Source organism: Hyperoodon ampullatus (assembly GCF_949752795.1).
Source record: "Hyperoodon ampullatus genome assembly, chromosome: 10".
Lineage (NCBI taxonomy): Eukaryota > Metazoa > Chordata > Mammalia > Artiodactyla > Ziphiidae > Hyperoodon > Hyperoodon ampullatus.
In genome coordinates, this window is record NC_136923.1 from 13,410,428 (window position 1) to 13,427,881 (window position 17,454).

General features: G+C 41.3%; 1 protein-coding gene across 2 annotated transcripts; it reads right to left on the bottom strand.

Annotated features, from left to right (window-relative positions):
• Window positions 1-223: 223 nt before the first annotated feature.
• TRNT1 (tRNA nucleotidyl transferase 1) lies at window positions 224-17,174 on the bottom strand (the record flags this gene model as incomplete). Of its 2 annotated transcripts, none has more annotated exons than XM_079713980.1 (7): window positions 224-1,134; window positions 1,328-1,581; window positions 2,525-2,658; window positions 4,164-4,290; window positions 8,159-8,297; window positions 11,087-11,280; window positions 17,027-17,174. In XM_079713980.1, the coding sequence occupies 7 exons, from the start codon at window positions 17,172-17,174 to the stop codon at window positions 880-882; spliced, it is 1,251 nt and encodes a 416-aa protein (XP_079570106.1). In that variant the 3' UTR covers window positions 224-879. The 2 variants fall into 2 exon arrangements, with proteins under 2 accessions (XP_079570106.1, XP_079570105.1); XM_079713979.1 differs by having other exon boundaries at window positions 2,465-2,658.
• Window positions 17,175-17,454: the final 280 nt, after the last annotated feature.

Consider the following 17,454-nt stretch of genomic DNA (forward strand, 5'->3'; position numbering starts at 1 on the left):
AATAAATAATACTTTGTGCCATACACCTGCAAGCATCTGGCCTCAAATCTTTAAAGAGCAAAAGGCCATAACCTTTATTTTACTTTAAAGCAACAGGAGTACTGTCACTATGTATATATATGGCACCTGTTCATATATATACATACACACACACACATATATATATATACACACACACACACATATATATATAGATACCCACATTTATCGTCCAATTCCTCAAGACTAACCAAACCTCAAGCTAATCTTTCCTGGCTTAGCAGGAAGTCACGGAAATCGTTTTCATTATGGCAGAGAAAAGTATCAAACTACATACTAAACTACAGCTCCCTAGGACAAGTCCTGGGTGTAGGAATGACGGCCACCTGGGACACCTCTGATCTTCACATTTTATATATGATACTTTATGCAAATTTGTCAGCTATTTTCAAGCACAAGTTTATTCTGGAATTCAGATAAAAACCGACACTTATCATACACAATTGTAGAAAATTAAACCAGGTATTTCAATTGCAAATACTAAGAAACATCTTTTTCAAGACAGTTACCACGTTAGGATTAATCTTAGTACTGCCCTATGCAAAAACAAACCCAAAAACCTGCTATTTAAAAAAAACCTAGACAGATTAAGCGAAGCCAACTCTTTTTTCTTCCTCAGTAGGACTATTCCAAAAGAATTACAAGGTTCAGTGATATAAATCAGATCAAGAGGAGGGAGACTTTCCTTTAGCGCCTGAAATATAAATTATATTTCACAAAATAAGACCTTTACCCTTCCGAAGAGATCCTCTAAGCTGGCTTTTATTCCAGTCTCTTCACTCTCACTAAGGGGGGGATGGTCTTACCAAAACGTTTCTGCTTTTTAGTAGCCAGCTCTCATCAATTTTCGGTCTTCTTTATGTAACTTAGCAGTTCATCTTTTTCCATTTGGTAACCACTTTTCTTCCACTGTTCTCTCAACTGCTGTAAGAGAGCCCCAATTTCTTTTCCGGAAGAAATGCCCACTTTTCTGATGTCATGGCCACTTACAGGAAATGGAGGAATGGACCACTGCTGCATCTCCTTCAGAAGACCGTGCTCTCCTTGGTACTTGAGGAGTTCACACACACGAGCAGTTGCATCGGAGTCTCTAGACTAAGGGCCAAAATCAAACATTACCCCACTTGCTAATGATCTTATCCTAAAATTTAAATAAATGCTCAATGTGAAATTTTTCATTTAAAATAAAAGAAATTCACATAATACTTTGTGGGTCTTAGTATTAATAAATTTGTTCCACAACTAGCAAAGATGATTTATAGTCTGACCAAGCCTAGAACATACTTACATCTATAATGAAGTCTTGATAGGGTTTCAAAGGTTCTGAACTATCTGTTGCTTTAATTAAATCTTTCCTGTTTTTAACTATAAATAAACCAAGATTCTTCTCTTCTTTTGAAATCTTCAACCTCAGATCCAATTTTGTGACATCATCCTGTACTTTGAACAGTGAGGTCAAGAGAGTCATTGGCTTTGGGGAAAAACCTTCAACATTTTTACTGACTTTGTTAAATTCTTCTAAACTTGCATTAGCAGGTAAGCCTGTAGGGACAAAAGCATTTTTCACCCATTTTTTAGAGAGGATAAATTTAATAAAATAAATTCATATCTTTTTTTTTTTTTTGCGGTACGTGGGCCTCTCACTGTTGTGGCCTCTCCCGCTGCGGAGCACAGGCTCCAGACGTGCAGGCTCAGCAGCCGTGGCTCACGGGCCCAGCCGCTCCACGGCATGTGGGATCTTCCCGGACCGGGGCACGAACCCGTGTCCCCTGCATCGGCAGGCGGACTCCCAACCACTGTGCCACCAGGGAAGCCCTAAATTCATATTTTAGGCAAACACTGTTTCCGTTTGCAGATATGCCCTGGCCCCAGGGCTCACTATGGGGTCCAATGTGCTGCTCCACCTTACAGATGAACCACTGGTACACTGTTACTGGCCTCTCCCACATCACAAAATCCCGCTGTTGCTTCTGAATATTAATTTTAACACCTACTGAACTATTTCCATGTATAAGGCAGGTCTTCTCCATGCTCTACATGTATTAAACTCCCGGAAGCTCTCAGCCCTTCCATTAGACAAATGCCATCACTTTCATACCCCTCTGTTAGATTCATACCCCTCTGTTAGATTCAGAAACTAACACGCAAGGAAATAACGCAAGTCACAAAGCTGATAAGTGGCAAAGCCTCACTGAAACCCACGACGGACTGACTCCAGAGGCCACTTTGTTCCACCACAATGTGCTGTCTCTGAGCTGTCCCCACCTGTGAAAAGACTGTCCTACTCCTGACCTCAAAGTTTACTATCTTTTAAAATACTCCATTTTTCCTTTTAGAATTGTTAAACATTTTTTTTTCTTACGAAATTTTTAAACCAGATGTGTTTCATGGCCAAAAAGGCAAACATTTTTAAAGTTGGACTCACCTATGTAAGGAGCCACATCAAGATCATAGATGAGGTGAATCAAATGATTTACGTGGTTACTAGTAAGAATTTTTTTCAGTTCCACCCAAATCCTCTCTCCTGATATTCCAGCCAAGCCTTTTGCATTTTCTGTAATTGCTTCCAAAGTCTCAGGATCGTGGTCACCAGGTATATCTACAATTTTCCCATAAAACCTACAAAGCAAAAGTCTCAGAATGTACTACCTCTATGCTGGTGTTTCAGCAGAAAAATCTGCTTTTCATTTTACCAGTACTATTGCAGACATCTATTTAATCAGAAACAACAGAGAAGTAGTTAGGTCTACGAGGGACCTTAACAATCATCTGGTCAGTTCACCTTCTCTCTTCTCACATGAGGAAACGTGAGGTCCAATAAAGTATAAGTAACCTTCTTTTTTTTTTTTTTTTTTTTTTTTTTTTTTTTTTTTTTTTTTTTTTTTTGCGGTATGTGGGCTTCTCACTGTTGTGGCCTCTCCCGTTGCGGAGCACAGGCTCCGGACACACAGGCCCAGCGGCCATGGCTCACGGGCCCAGCTGCTCCGCGGCATGTGGGATCTTCCCAGACCGGGGCACGAACCCATCTCCCCTGCATCGGCAGGCGGACTCTCAACCACTGCGCCACCAGGGAAGCCCTAAGTAACCTTCTTAAAGTCAGCAAGAACCAGACCCCCTCCTCACTGCACTTTCACATCACTGACTGAAACGTTAGAATGGCCATCAAAAGAGGTCTCTGAATTGGTACTGACAGTGGATGCATAAATAAACCAGAGCAGTCTTCTCCAGGCACTAAAACAAGACTTGAAGTGCCATGCTGGAGGAGCCTTAACCCCTCAAAGGTTGCCTGTCTGTACACATCAATACTTTTAATTAAGAGCTTCAAATAAAATCTCGCTGCAGACAAGGGAGTGTATTTCATGGACTCTCAGAACTGGAAGTATTAAAGTATACCTGTTTTTACCACTCATATCTTCAAAATTCAGTTCATTAGTGATCTAAATTAAATGACTAAATGGCTATGGCTGTGCCTCAGTCTGTGTCCTATTATTTGTAGAGAGACGGTTTGCAAACACTGAAGTCTAAAGGGATAGCATTTATTGACAAAATATGTAGACTGTCAAAGAATATTCTGAGAGTGATCCCAACCAGTGAAAAATTAGTATTAGTAGACATAAATTAGCCAGTTACAATAGTTTTCTTAAACGTTACAGTTCAGAGTTGAAAAAGCATTGCTACCCACAAAACCATCCAAATGCATTTCATACCTTCCCAATTCTTCGGACAGATTTCCCATGACCACCTAAAACGGTAAGCCATGTGAAGGCATGCTTTGACTCACTACTCTGTTCAAAGCACCTAGCACAAGGGTTGGCTTGTGATAAGCCCTCATATCTGTGTAATGAATGATTGGTGCAGAAAATATTCAATCAAAGAGAAAAAAGACCTTTTTAAAGCTGAATTATTTAAAAGATCATCACAGAAAGGAGCACATAACTGTTTTGGACAATGAAAAGATGAAGTATCTAGGTATCATCTCATGAGTCACAGTATCCTGTCTCTTGGAGACAGACATTTGGGATGTCACCATTGTGTACAGTAACCTGCTGTGCATTTCACATGATCAGAATTGTGCTCTGGTGATAATATTCAAAACTGTATCATTAACTTATAAAAATCCTTACCTGAAATACCTTAAAATTCGAAGATAATCTTCTTGTATCCTCTGTTTAGCTTGTCCAACAAATCTAACTTTCTTATTTTTTAAATCTTCATAACCATTAAAATAGTCAAATAAAGTACCATCGAAACCTATTCATTAGAAAAGAGGGAAGAAAAATCACTATTGACAAATAAGACCTGGAAAACAATGGCACATACACAATGGAATATTACTCAGCCATAAAAAAGAATGGATTCTTGCCATTTGTGACAACATGGATGGATCTCGAGGGCATTATGCTAAGTGAAATAAACCAGACAGAGAAAGACAAACGCCGTATGACCTCATTTTTATATAGAATCTTAAAAAAACAAGCTCACAGAGAGAGAACAGACTGGCGGTTGCCAGAGGCTGAGGCCAGGGGCCGGTGCAGTGGGTGAAGAGAGTCAAGAGGTACAAACTCCTAGCTATAAAGTAAATAAGTCCTGAGGAGGTAATGCACAGCATGGTGACTCCAGTTAACAATACTGTATTCTATATAAGATAGCAGACCTTAAAAGTTCTCATCACAAGGGGAATAAAATTCTGTAACTATGTATAGTGTCAGGTGTTAACTAGACTTTTTGTGGTGATCATTTCTTAATATATAGAAGTAGCAAATCATATTGTATACTTAAACTAAGGTTGTATCTCAATTACTACCTCAATTCAAAAAATTGAAAGGAACTGAGAAAAAAACTGGAAAACTTAAGAAAATTAGCTAAAAACTATCACAAACAGTAAAAACTAAGCAAAGTGAAGACTTACAAGGTTGAAATACAGACATGAATAGCATTCATCTATATCCAGTATCAAATGGAAGATATAATGGAATAAAAGGCTGCATTTACACCAGCAATTAAAATACTCTCAGTAAACTAAACAAGACCTATTCCAGTATGAAGTGGGCTGAGACGACATCAAACAAGCTGATTTTCAAGTGAATAATGGAAAATACACAAGAACTGCCAAAATAATCCGGAAAAAAATACATAGTAGTAAAAACTCCCTGGAGAAATTAAGTACTAAAATAAATAATAAACCATAGGAAAAAATTTTATAATCCTGAAATAGGGACGGCCTTTCGTCATCCCTATTGGTAAAATATAATTACCAAGAAGAAACAACAAAACACAACACCACAGCCTTCAAAGAAATTAATAAATCCAACTACATAAAACATCAGATATGCCTGCATAGCAAAAAACATCACAATGCAAAGCATCAGACAGATGACATACTGGGAAAAACACATTTCAGTCTGTATCATAGAGACAAATGGCTAATTTTGATCATCTACAAAAAGCTCTTAAATAGAAAAAGACCACATAAATGGAAAAATGAGCTAAAAATATATACAGGAAATACAAAAAGCCTCTTTAAAAATGAAAATTTTCAACCTTAGTCGTAAGAAATGCAAGTTTATGATACCATTTTTCAGCTTTGTATCAGCTGGGCAAGGATCCAAGTCTTACTACACTGTCAGCAAGGGGACAGTACATCTGATGGTGACACGTCACCATGCAGCCTTTTAAACTTTGCGAATTTTGAACCATGTGAACCTAATATCCATTCAAAATGTTGTAAACCAATTTCTACCACAATAAGCTCTCACATGTTGAACAAAATGAAAAAAACCCAACAATTTTAATATAAAGTGCATAAAACCTCAGGTATGAATAAAGTGATCAATTCATCCCAGTCATCCCAGGACTTTGCTGATTTTAAAACTGAAAATCGCAGGTCTCAGGAATTAGTTCAGTCCCAGGCAAACGGAGACAGATGGTCACCCTGAGAACTAAGAAGGAAAAAGAGAAACACTTCGAGCAAAGACACAGGTACCATTCAACCACCCAAACGGGGAGCTCTGTGAGCCTAAGAGAGACTTCACCTCGTGGCATCACAGAAAGGAAGCACTGCCACTACTACAAAAAATAACCACTTGTCATTTTAATTCTCTTGAACCTGAATGCTCTTCGATTATCCCAAATGCAACGACACTGGTAAACTCAGGCTTAATACTTGCCAAACTCTTTTGATGTGGCATTTTGACACTTAGAGCCAATTTATAAGGCTCCAGATTCAGAAAAATATAGCAGGAAATGAGAATAAAAAACTATGTAAAGAGACAAAGGTAATGATTACAGTAGAACATAAATGTGGTCTATATCTGTCTCTTCATGTTACTTAATGAAGAGACTCTTAACTCCCTGGGGAATGTGGAAATAATAAGATCTTTTTCAGTAAAGGGAAGATCAAATTTGGAGGAAAAAAACATAGTGTGACAAAACAGAAAATAAGGGTTTTGAAAAGCAAAGTAACCCTCACCCCCAGAACCAGGAATGCTTTATCTGATAAGGCTTGAGAAAAGTCTGGATGGGAAAATGGGCTAAAGGTAAGGATTACTGAGTATATATCAGTGTGTACTTTGTTTGGCTCTGAATACCCTTTAAAAAAATGATGAATAAAAATGAGAAATAAAGCTGTGTTGCTGAGCATAATGTGGTGGTTAAGGATGTGACCTCTGGAGCCAGGCTGCTTAAGTTGGAATCTTAATTCTCCAATTTACCAGCTGCAGGACTTTGAGCAAATTATCGTAAGTTAAATACCAGGAACTACTCATAGGGCTGGTGGGAAGATTAAATTTATGTGATGGGCTTAGAACAGTGGCTGGCACATTATGAGGGTTCAGCAAATGTTAGAAAACAGTAGTACCAATAAGAACAGCTTTTATTTTTATAAAATAGCATCTTGAAAAAGGCTATTAGTTTCTCTCTTTTAGTTATGTCTGCATATGAGAAGCTAGTTGTAAGATTTTTCATACATTGCACTAGTTGGAGCAGTTTAAATAAAAATGATGTAAGAAGAAATTAACATCTGGAGTCCCGCCCCCTAATGGAGAGAAAACATGCCTCCAGCTGGGCTGCCTTTGGCCATAAATCACCCAGGCTTTGGAAACCAATCAAGGCTCTCCATGACTTGAGCTCAAGTACTTAACACCTCTGAGTCTGTTTCCTCATCTGTCGAATGAGTTTCATACCCACTTTATGGAACTTTTCTGAGAATTAAATGAGCTAAAGTCTATCAAGTGAGCACTGATGTGCCTCGAACCGAGTAGGTGCTCTAGAAATGTTATTTGGCATTAATGTAATTAGCAAGAGATCCCATCTGGGCCTACAGCCCCCTTCCCCATCCCACGAAGTGGAACCCACTGCTTCATCCTTTCACAGTTACTGTGCCCCAAAGTAGGTTACGAAGAGTGGATGCTCCATCTCTCTTTTCTAATCCAGAGATTTAAACCTAAAGAGCTTGTCTAAAATTTAAAGGACAAAAAATAATGCTTCAATTGTGCACCAAAACACTAACCTAATTCACATCTACTCCCATTATGATTCTCACTCCTTTCATGAACAAGTTAAGCTGAGATGATACACAGGTTCCCTCTCACACGCCACCTCTGACAGAGTACAGACAATTGCTGAGACGCAGTGCAACAGAAGACTGTGAAGTGGGGCTCGGCACACGGAGCAACAGGCGGCGGAAGAGGTGAAGCCACTGACCGAGTGCACCACCGGCACCAGCAGAGAAGAAGGGGTGGAATGTGCGCACAGGAGAGACAGAGGAAAAGGGGCACAGCGTGTGTGTGTCTGTGTGCACGTTTCTGACCCGAAACCTAACATTTTTAGATGCGATTAATAAGGTGCCAGGCACTGCGCCAGGGAATCGCCATGACCAACTCCTTTAGTCCTCACAACAACCCTGCAAAGGAAGCTAATACCACCTTCCTCGTTTTACAGCGAGAGAATGAGGGAGTCCGAGGAAGCCAGGGATCTCGGCTCCAGGGTCGTCTTTAACCAGCAGGCTGGCTCTTGGAAGAAACTACTGCAACCCCTCAAGCTGGGGAACATTTCCAGGATGCAGGTTTCACTCAAAAAGAAGGCATTCTGACTGAATTAAAACATTATCTACATATATTACCTAAAAACATAGAATTTATAGTGAGATCTCTGCGTTCAGCATCTTTCTGCCAGTCAGTTGTGAATTCGACCTCAGCGTGTCTTCCATCAGTGGCAACGTCAATCCGTAGTGTAGTAATTTCAAAATTTTCTTCATGAAGCTGGAAGTAAATATATGTTTTTTAAAATTCATTTTTAGTATCACTGGATAAATTGAAATTAACATGTCAGTCCTGACAGGTATCTTCTTTCTTTTTACAGTCAACTAGTGCACATATACCTTGAGACAGGAAGACACCCATAGTATTCAAAGATAGATCCAAAGAATATTTTTAAGAAATAATAAACCCATCTTAATTAAAAAAGATGAGTCTGACATATAAGAATGGCATGTCTGACAAATCATGTGGCAGAAGGGACGAGCCCTTAAAAATAGTATATTCTGGTTCTTCAATTTCAAACCAGGCTACTCTTTGAAATATTTTTTTAACAGCTCCAGTTTGCAAAGAGCTGAATATCAATTTACAGAATATATACCACTGAGCAAAGGACTGACAGAGGAAGGAATACAGGTACCACATCCTGCAGCTCCTTTACTGGTAATCATCAATGAGGTTAAAATACAGTGCCACATATATCTCGGGAAGAGAGATTACCTCCAGCTGGGAAAAGTTGGGTAGCCTCATGTTAGAGGGACATGCGGTCTTAGCCTTGAAAAATAAGTAGGATGTGTACATGCAGATGTGGGAAGAAGAACATTCAGATGAAGAGAAAAGATAACCAAAGGCACAATGGCGAGGAAGAGGGATACCTGTAAGGAAAGCACACTGGACCAAGAGCACGTCAGCACGGAGGGGAAGACAGCAGAGGGCACTACATGCCAAGCAGGGGTCTGGAATCTCTTCATTAGGAACTGAAAGTCATTAATGATCAGTAAAAGTCTGTTCTAGAATTCCTCTCAACCTCATGCATATTCTTCTCTACAGACAAACTAGTGCTCACTACAGAATTCCAGAATCAGGAATTTGAGGCACAAGTTATCCCAAAGAAAAGGGTATGAAATATGAAGCCTGTTGAAAATCCGTGTAAGAAAAAATTAGACCTCCAGAGTGACTCCCTCACCCAAGCAGAGAAACAGAGATTAACCAGAAAGGCTGACCCCAAAATAATCAGAACTTGGGGCACCAGACACATGACCATGGGAGTGATGCACCAAAATGAAAATAACATGAAGAAAAAACCAACATGACCCCTATCGCTTTCCCCACTTGGTTTTCAAAATGCTAACAAGCAGGCTTATTCTAACCTGGGTAACACTGGAGGATTCCTCTGACGTCTCCTAATGAAAAGTCCTCCTGATATTGACAGTGGTGGTCCCACAACTAACTGGCTGACGCTTCCCACACAGAACTACAGCAGAGTGCTCAGGTCATTCTGCACACAGTAGATCCCCCAAACATAAAGAGAGACCGAAAAATACCCACACCGAAGGAAAGCCAACAGCAAAGACAGAACAAGCTCAGAGGAAATAAAGACATTGTCGAAGTACCTAAAATTGATGCCCTAAGGGCAATAAGAGAAGATACTGCATCTGAAACAAGAACAGGAAGCTTTCAAAAATACTGTAAGAAAGACCTCTTGAAAATTTAGAAGACAGCAAAAGTTGCCAATACAATAGGAAAACTGGATGATCAAGTTAAGGCAATCTCAAAGTAAAATAAAACAAATGAGAATATAAAATAAGAGACAAAAGATAAAACTAGGAGATGAGTCCCCGTGGTCCAAAGTCCAGCATCACGGGATTTTCCAAAGGGAAAGGCATTTAACAAAGGGGATGACATCATGAGGGGAACACAAGGGGGCCCTAAGTGCCCTACACAATGAATGAAAAAATAAATCCGAGCCAAGGCACGTCATCTTGAAATTAAAAACACCAGAGATAAAGAGATCAGAAAGGCTTCCAAGAGGGGAAAAAAATAATAATAATCAGGTCTCAAACAAAGGAGAGATCCGAATGAGCTCAGACTTCTCAGTGGCAGCACTGGAAGGCAGAAAAACAAAGCCTTTACATTTCTGCCTGAAAATAATTCCCAGCCTTGAATTCCACGGCCAAGCAAACTATCAGATTAGTGTGAAGGTAAAATAAAAAAACATTTCACACATGTAAAGCTCTCTCAGGTTACCAAAATGAGGGCATAATCCAGGAAAGACTACCACGGGATCAGGAACCAGGAGGTCTGGTAAGTAAGAGACCAAGGAAGCTCCCAAGATCTGGTGCGGGGAAATCCCAGGACGGGAGCGGGGAGCCGGCCTAGGACGCACAGATGGGAGAAGACAGACTGCAGCCGGTGAGCTGGCTCCAGAAAAAGGAACTGAAACTTGACGTGAAAGCCACCACGAGGAACTGCAGAGCACAGGATGAATGAATGAGCAGCACACGAGAGCTGTGTCACAGAACTACGCCGTTAACTGCAGGGAAAACCCAAAGCACGGAACACGAGGAATGTAGTCGAAACACACTGCACGATCTAGCCATAAACAACACTTATGAACTGATTTAACCAAAAATTATGGCATATGTGTACTGAGAAAATGAGGGAAGGAGCATCGTATGTGCTTGCTGTTGAGGAGGGTGTGATAAGAAGGCTCAATCGTCTTCCCTGCAGCAAGTCAACAAGCAACATCTTAAGACTGGAAATTAAAAACGAAAATGAAACACCGGAGCGTAGAAAGGTCTTTTTTAGAAATGTGGAGGGAAAAAGTAACTACTATAAAAATAAAAGGGCCTTCAGCAAAGGAGGATGCAGTATTTAATAGAGGGTAGAGGAGACTGACTTTTTTTTTTAACTAGGCTTTTTGTTATTTGCTTTTTAAAAACTAGAAATGATCTATAACAATTCTTGACCTTACCAAAAAAGGCAATGCAGTTCCTGTCAAACTTTTCACTCACCCTGGCAGTGATCGTCCCGTGCTTTTCTCCTTTGTTGTTGATCATACGAATGCCGACCGACTGAAACAGCTCCTTCATTTGAGCAGGGGTAGCAGTGGTAGCAAAATCCACGTCCTGCGGCTTTACTCCGCTTAATAAATCCCTCACTGCTCCTCCTGCTATTCTTAATTCATGATTTTCTTTGACAAATAATTCTGAGGTGAAAAAGAACATTTTCTGTTTCAGTGTGTTTCTTTTAAGCGCAGAAGTACAAATTTTCCCATCTACTTGGGACAGCAGAGATTATTGAAATCAGCCTTTTTACGTAAAAATTGGGAGAACAAGGCCCACAGCAATGAAGTGACCTGCCTACAGCGGAAAGCCTCTAACAAACATGAGAAGCAGGGAACGTGCAGAATTTCTTTTAGGTTAATTCGGAAGATCATTTAGAATTCCACAGTGCTTCAAGGTCATCAATGTAAATTTGAAGTACTACTAAAAAGTAAAGTGAATAATTCCGCGCTCTCTCTCCGGGTTTATGTGCATACTTTAGAAAGGTGAAGTGTTCTTGCACATATTTCTCTCTGTGTATTGTGCTGAGGTGACATATTCATGCAGGAAGCTATCAAACATTAGTCTAACACACCACACATGATAAACGTTATAGCTAAGAACGCTTCAAGAAATAATCGACATCTGATGTCTGAAACCAGCTCAGAGCTCTTCTATGGAGAAGCCATATGACACTGGGGTCACCGTGAGGACCTGAGCCCAGGACACCCAAAGCAGGCAGAGGACAAGGCTGAGTCCACCACAACCACCCATGTGACTAAGGGACACCACAGGGACCCAGTGAGCATGACATCCAGGACCCGGCCTGACACCACCACCCAAGCCTTGGTGTTGCTATGAGCTGGACGCGCACAGTGAGGCCCAGGTATCCTCCTCTGAACATAACGGTGGCAGAGAACATCCACAGCAGACAAGGCCACCCTGTGACCAGGATCAAGACAACTTGTCATCATTTCTGAACAGATGAGACACAAACACTGCCCAGACAGCACCCTGTAACAGTTCATACGTGTGATACCCTTAGTTCCCAGTCAGCGTTAGCCTCACACTGTGTAGGCTTCCCACCTTCCAGGTAAGAATCATTAAGACAATCACAGGTTAACCCCTGCTTCCTGACACCACCTGATGCACAGCAAACCCCGCTTCTTCAACTTGCCCCCAAAACACGTGATTCAAGCTCAAATCCTACAAGACGTCCTTTCTACACCCCTGTTACTCAGAGGCCCAAGGTGCCCCAAGGTTCCCCATGGTCAGGGCTCCCCGTCTCGGCGGGATGTTCCTGCTGGTCTCTAGCAGGAGGGCGCTGACCTGAGCATTCAGCTAAAGGCGTCAGAGCTCTAGCAACACTAATCACAGCTCAAAACGTCATCCTCCGTCCCCACGCCAGTCTCTGTGCTCTTTGTCATCCTCCTCCTCTACCTGTTCTTCCCAGGCCTTCCAGCTGCAGACCTCTGCAGACTCCCTCAAATGATCTGCTAAAAATAACAATGGTTCCCTCCCTCTACCTTCTTGCCTTAACTAAAGGCTCTCCCACAGGGTTACCACTTCCGAGAGCCCCCTCCCAGAGGAAGTATGCAAACTCCTTTAACTCCACATTTCCATTCAAGTCCCAATGAGTCCTTAAAATGAGGTCCATGGCCCCTTAAATTAAAATATAAAAATCATCTGTTAGTCCAAAGTTTTCCTGAGACTTAGAGAGGTAAGGTAAACAAGAGTTTCATGAAGTAGTACTTACCCTTACTATACATACCATGCAATCTAATCTATTCTTTATCTCTTTTCCTCTATTTTTTAATGCTGGTCATGACCACTAAGTTGACTTTATGACCCACTCACCAGTCACACAGTGGGGAACACACACTGACCCAGCTCACCCTTACTCAACTCCTGTGATTCAGTTTAGGAAGCCTCTCCTCGTGGTGGAGTAAAGTGAATTCCACCTAAGCTAGGATAGCAGCCTATCTTTAATTACATTAAAATTACCTGTTTATGTCTTTGTCTCCCCACTTCTCAGAGTAGAAAACCTATCTCACTCAACTTTATACCAAACTGGCTCACGATGGAACTGAACTGTGGTACACAAGCTTAAGAAAAAGAAAAGAAAACAAAGAGGGATCGCTTCACTGAAGTGTACTTTTTAAAAAGCTTTTCTTCCTTCAACTTGAGAGTACATAAGAAACTGTTGGAATGCAAAAAATGGGCAAGTTTTACTTTCATTTGAACCTACTTTAAGAGGATGAAAGTCAAGGCTGAACACAAAGATAACCACTGTTTTGAGATTCTCAAGCTGCGTCTACTAAAATAAAATTGTAAGTTCAAAGTCACCCAGTGTATTAACTACATTACAGAAAAAAATGTTCCAGAACTCGAAGTAATCTATTCATTTTGATTAGCCCTATGGAAATGGATAACTATGTCCAAAAATCCTCACAATCCTAACCTTTTTATAAATGAGAATGGCACATAAAGGCATATGTACGTGCCTGTGTGAAACAGCAGTCATAAAAACTGCAAGAAAGGCATGATTTTATACTGACCCGAAACAGTAAGAATCATCCAGCTTAAAGAGGCTCCTTTTCCCCCTCAGTTACTGACATCTTCAATCTTACAGAAACAAGGACACATTCCACATTCCAACAAACTTTGTAAACTACATACATACTCAAGTGAACAAAACACCTCATACAACTAAACTTAATTGTAAATTCAAGCTTAAGACTCATGAAATGCAGGATCTCATCACTCCAAATGGTCTTAATTTGTGTCAGCTGCCACATCTGATAGCAAGCTATTATTAATCAGTCTGAAGAGCAACCAAAAGACCATGACATTAATTTGTCAGAAAACTTACAATTGTCTTCTATCTTCTAAATTTTAATTTTCAGTCAAATTTTCATAAACTGCTTCACTTTACAATTTTGAGTTTTGAGTGTTGGAGGTCGTAGGGATGGAGAGCGGGCAGGAAGTGTTAGTAAAAAGACCACTACACAGCACGACCGTTACTACCGGAAAACAAACTATCTGTTCCTTAGCGTTTCTAGGAAATCCCAAACTTCAAGAGTGATCAGCTATTCCAATTGTCCCAAATGTTAATATGACTTGGTGACATCACATACCTAAGCAGCAGCGGATAGCTAACCATGGAGCACTATCTCCCAGCAACCCTGGCTTGTCCACTAACCATGTAACTTACACAAAAAGCACTAGGTTTGGAACTTCAGTCTCATGTATACAATGAAGAAATAATTTTATATGCCACTGGTATTATATGGCTGTCCTTAAGCAAAAGGAAACATAAATTACATGACATAAACTGACATTATAAAACGCTGTATGAGCATAATACACTGTCCTAACCTCCCAAATTCTTGCACGCTGGGAACTAATTTTACATTTGGCAAAACAGCTATCATGATTTAAGAACTGGTACAGTATGAAACTGCACAGCATCACGGTACAACAGCCATCATTTTTTTCCTTTGTGTGTTTTTGTGCATTGTTTTCATACAGAACATTATATTTTACCAGGATACTCAAGTCTTTAGAAAGTAGCAAAGATCAAATAAAACTAATCAGTTGATTTTCTAACCACTGGGCACTGCACTAAAGGACTCCATTCTTGCCGGTCCCACTATAACCTAGAAAAACGCAATCTTAGAAGATGCCCATGCTCCCATTTGCCAGTCTTTCGAGGACCAGACCACTGGGCAAATACTACCACTCTCTTACCATACTATTCCGTCTCTAACTTCCTTAGGACTTCACCTCTCAAGGTGGAGAAAACTCAGCTCTTGAAGTCAGGGTTAGTAAGCCAAATGCAACTGTTAAAATAAAAAATGTTCAAGGACCTACAGTAATCAATATCCACAGCCTTGTTTCCAAAAGAAAAATGCAGAAGGATCTGAGATAGGCCCCCAAGAGTTAATTCCCTACATCCAATCATTTGGCCCTTACAATGGAAGACGGGAAGAGTGGGAGCTGGGAAAGGCATGTAAGGAAAGAATAAGCTAGAATTCAACTCAAAGTTGAAGCTTCCAGACATGAGCCATACAAACAGTAGCCACACGTGGTTCTTGAGCACTATGAAATGCGGCGAGTCTGAATTAAGACGGTCTGTACGTGCTAAGGACCAGATTTCAAAGATTTACAAGCAAGAGAAGGAATTATCTCACTCATAATTTTTACACAAATTTGACATTAAAATGATGGTATCTTAAATATACTGAATTAAATAAGCTGATGTACTAAAAATAGTTATTAAAATTCATTTCACCCACTTCTCTATTTTTTTAATGCAGTTACCAGAAAAGTTTATGTACCATATGTGACTCACTTCTATGGGACAGTGAGTTTCTAGCATTTTTCACTCTTATTAAAAATCACAGCGAAGCCTCTGCTTTAGGCCCTCCACTTCAAGACTATGAGAAGAACCTATAAAAATCAACAAGTTCTGGACCATTTATCTCTGACATTCACCTAAAAAAATCACCTCATTTCAAGAATAAGAAAGTAGCTCTGTCAATAAGCTAATGCAAGGGAAGTCATTTTAAAGCAATGGTTCCTCCACCTTCTGGTCATGAGAATTAAAGAGAGGAGAGTTTTTATCAAAATTTATGAATGCCCATGCTTCCTAGAGATTCCGATTCCAGTTCAGTGGGGCAGGAGTGGGACACCAGCACCTGTATGTTATAAAAAGCTCCCCACGGGGCTTCCCTGGTGGCGCAGTGATTGAGAGTCCGCCTGCCGATGCAGGGGATGTGGGTTCGTGCCCCGGTCCAGGAAGTTCACACATGCCGCAGAGCGGCTGGGCCCGTGAGCCATGGCCGCTGGGCCTGCGCGTCCGGAGCCTGTGCGCGTCCGGAGCCTGTGCTCCGCAATGGGAGAGGCCACAGCAGTGAGAGGCCTGCCTACCGCTTAAAAAAAAAAAAAGCTCCCCAGGTGAATCTAATGGACAGCCAGAGTGGCAAACCAACAGTTAAGGTCATGTTTCTACATGCATACACCTTAATATATTTCCGAAGGCGTGACTAAGATACCATAGGCTTTGAAATGCAGCCGTGTGCACTGCAACAGCAGTAGCTGATACTGAGAACCAACATAAGAAATGATGGAACTGCGGCAAGCAAGATGAAGCTGCTGTAATCTGGCACTTAGCTCCAGTGGTTTCCCGTGTTCCTTCCAGGTAAGTTAACCCCCACTTCCTTCTACCTTCAGTTGTTTCAAAAAGCGCTTATACCTGGGGCGGAAATATAGCTTAGTGGTTACAAGCTGGGTTCTCAAATCAAGACTGCACAAGTTCAAAACCCAGCTCTCCACTTATTAGCTATAAAAACGTTGGAAAAGCATTTCACATTCCTAAGCCTCTGTTTCTTCAACCATAAAACAAGACGAAAAGTACCTACTCCTTAAGTTAGTAGGCCCAATTCTGTGATGCATATAAAGTACCTGGGGTGACACACAAAAAAGCCATGTTCCCCGCCCCCCACCCCGGTACGCGGGCCTCTCACTGCTGTGGCCTCTCCCGCTGCGGAGCACAGGCTCCGGACGCGCAGGCTCAGCGGCCATGGCTCACGGGCCCAGCCGCTCCGCGGCATGTGGGATCTTCCCGGACCGGGGCACGAACCCGTGTCCCCTGCATCGGCAGGCGGACTCTCAACCACTGCGCCACGCGCCACCAGGGAAGCCCAAAAGCCATGCTTTTTAACTGCAATCATTATTTGCCTCTTCTCATGATTTGGCTATAGTTTTGGATTACCCATGCATGGTAAACCCTGCTTTCATTAGCTTAACAACAACAAAAACCCCTGAAGGTTGGCTAAAAAACGTTAACCCTCTGTCTCTCCATTTTTACAGGCTTCCAAAGCAAGAAGAGGCATCCTAATCTCTCACCTGTCAGACTCTTCAAGCCTTCTGTGAAAAGTGACTGGAACTCTGGAGACTGCAACTTCATTGTAAACAGAGAGTGCTTCAGAAGGCACAGGCTACTCCAGCTGCAGCTCAGCAACTGCCTGCGCCAGGGACCCAGGCACCTCAGCATCTGGAGAGAAAGTCACCAACCACACATCTACAAGACAAGCAAGCATGCCCAACAATGAAACTTCCCAGTGAAGGACAACAAAGGGATATTCTGCGATTTTACTTATCAACAGAGACAGACATTCATCTCCTGTTCAGATGAAAAACCGAAAAAAGCGACAATGGGAGGGAGAATTACAGCTGGAACTACGCTTGTCGTTATCCGGTTTTGCACTCATGAAGCACATACTACTGATACTACCCCCGCATATGTATTTTACTGTTAGGGTGCTCTCCCGGGA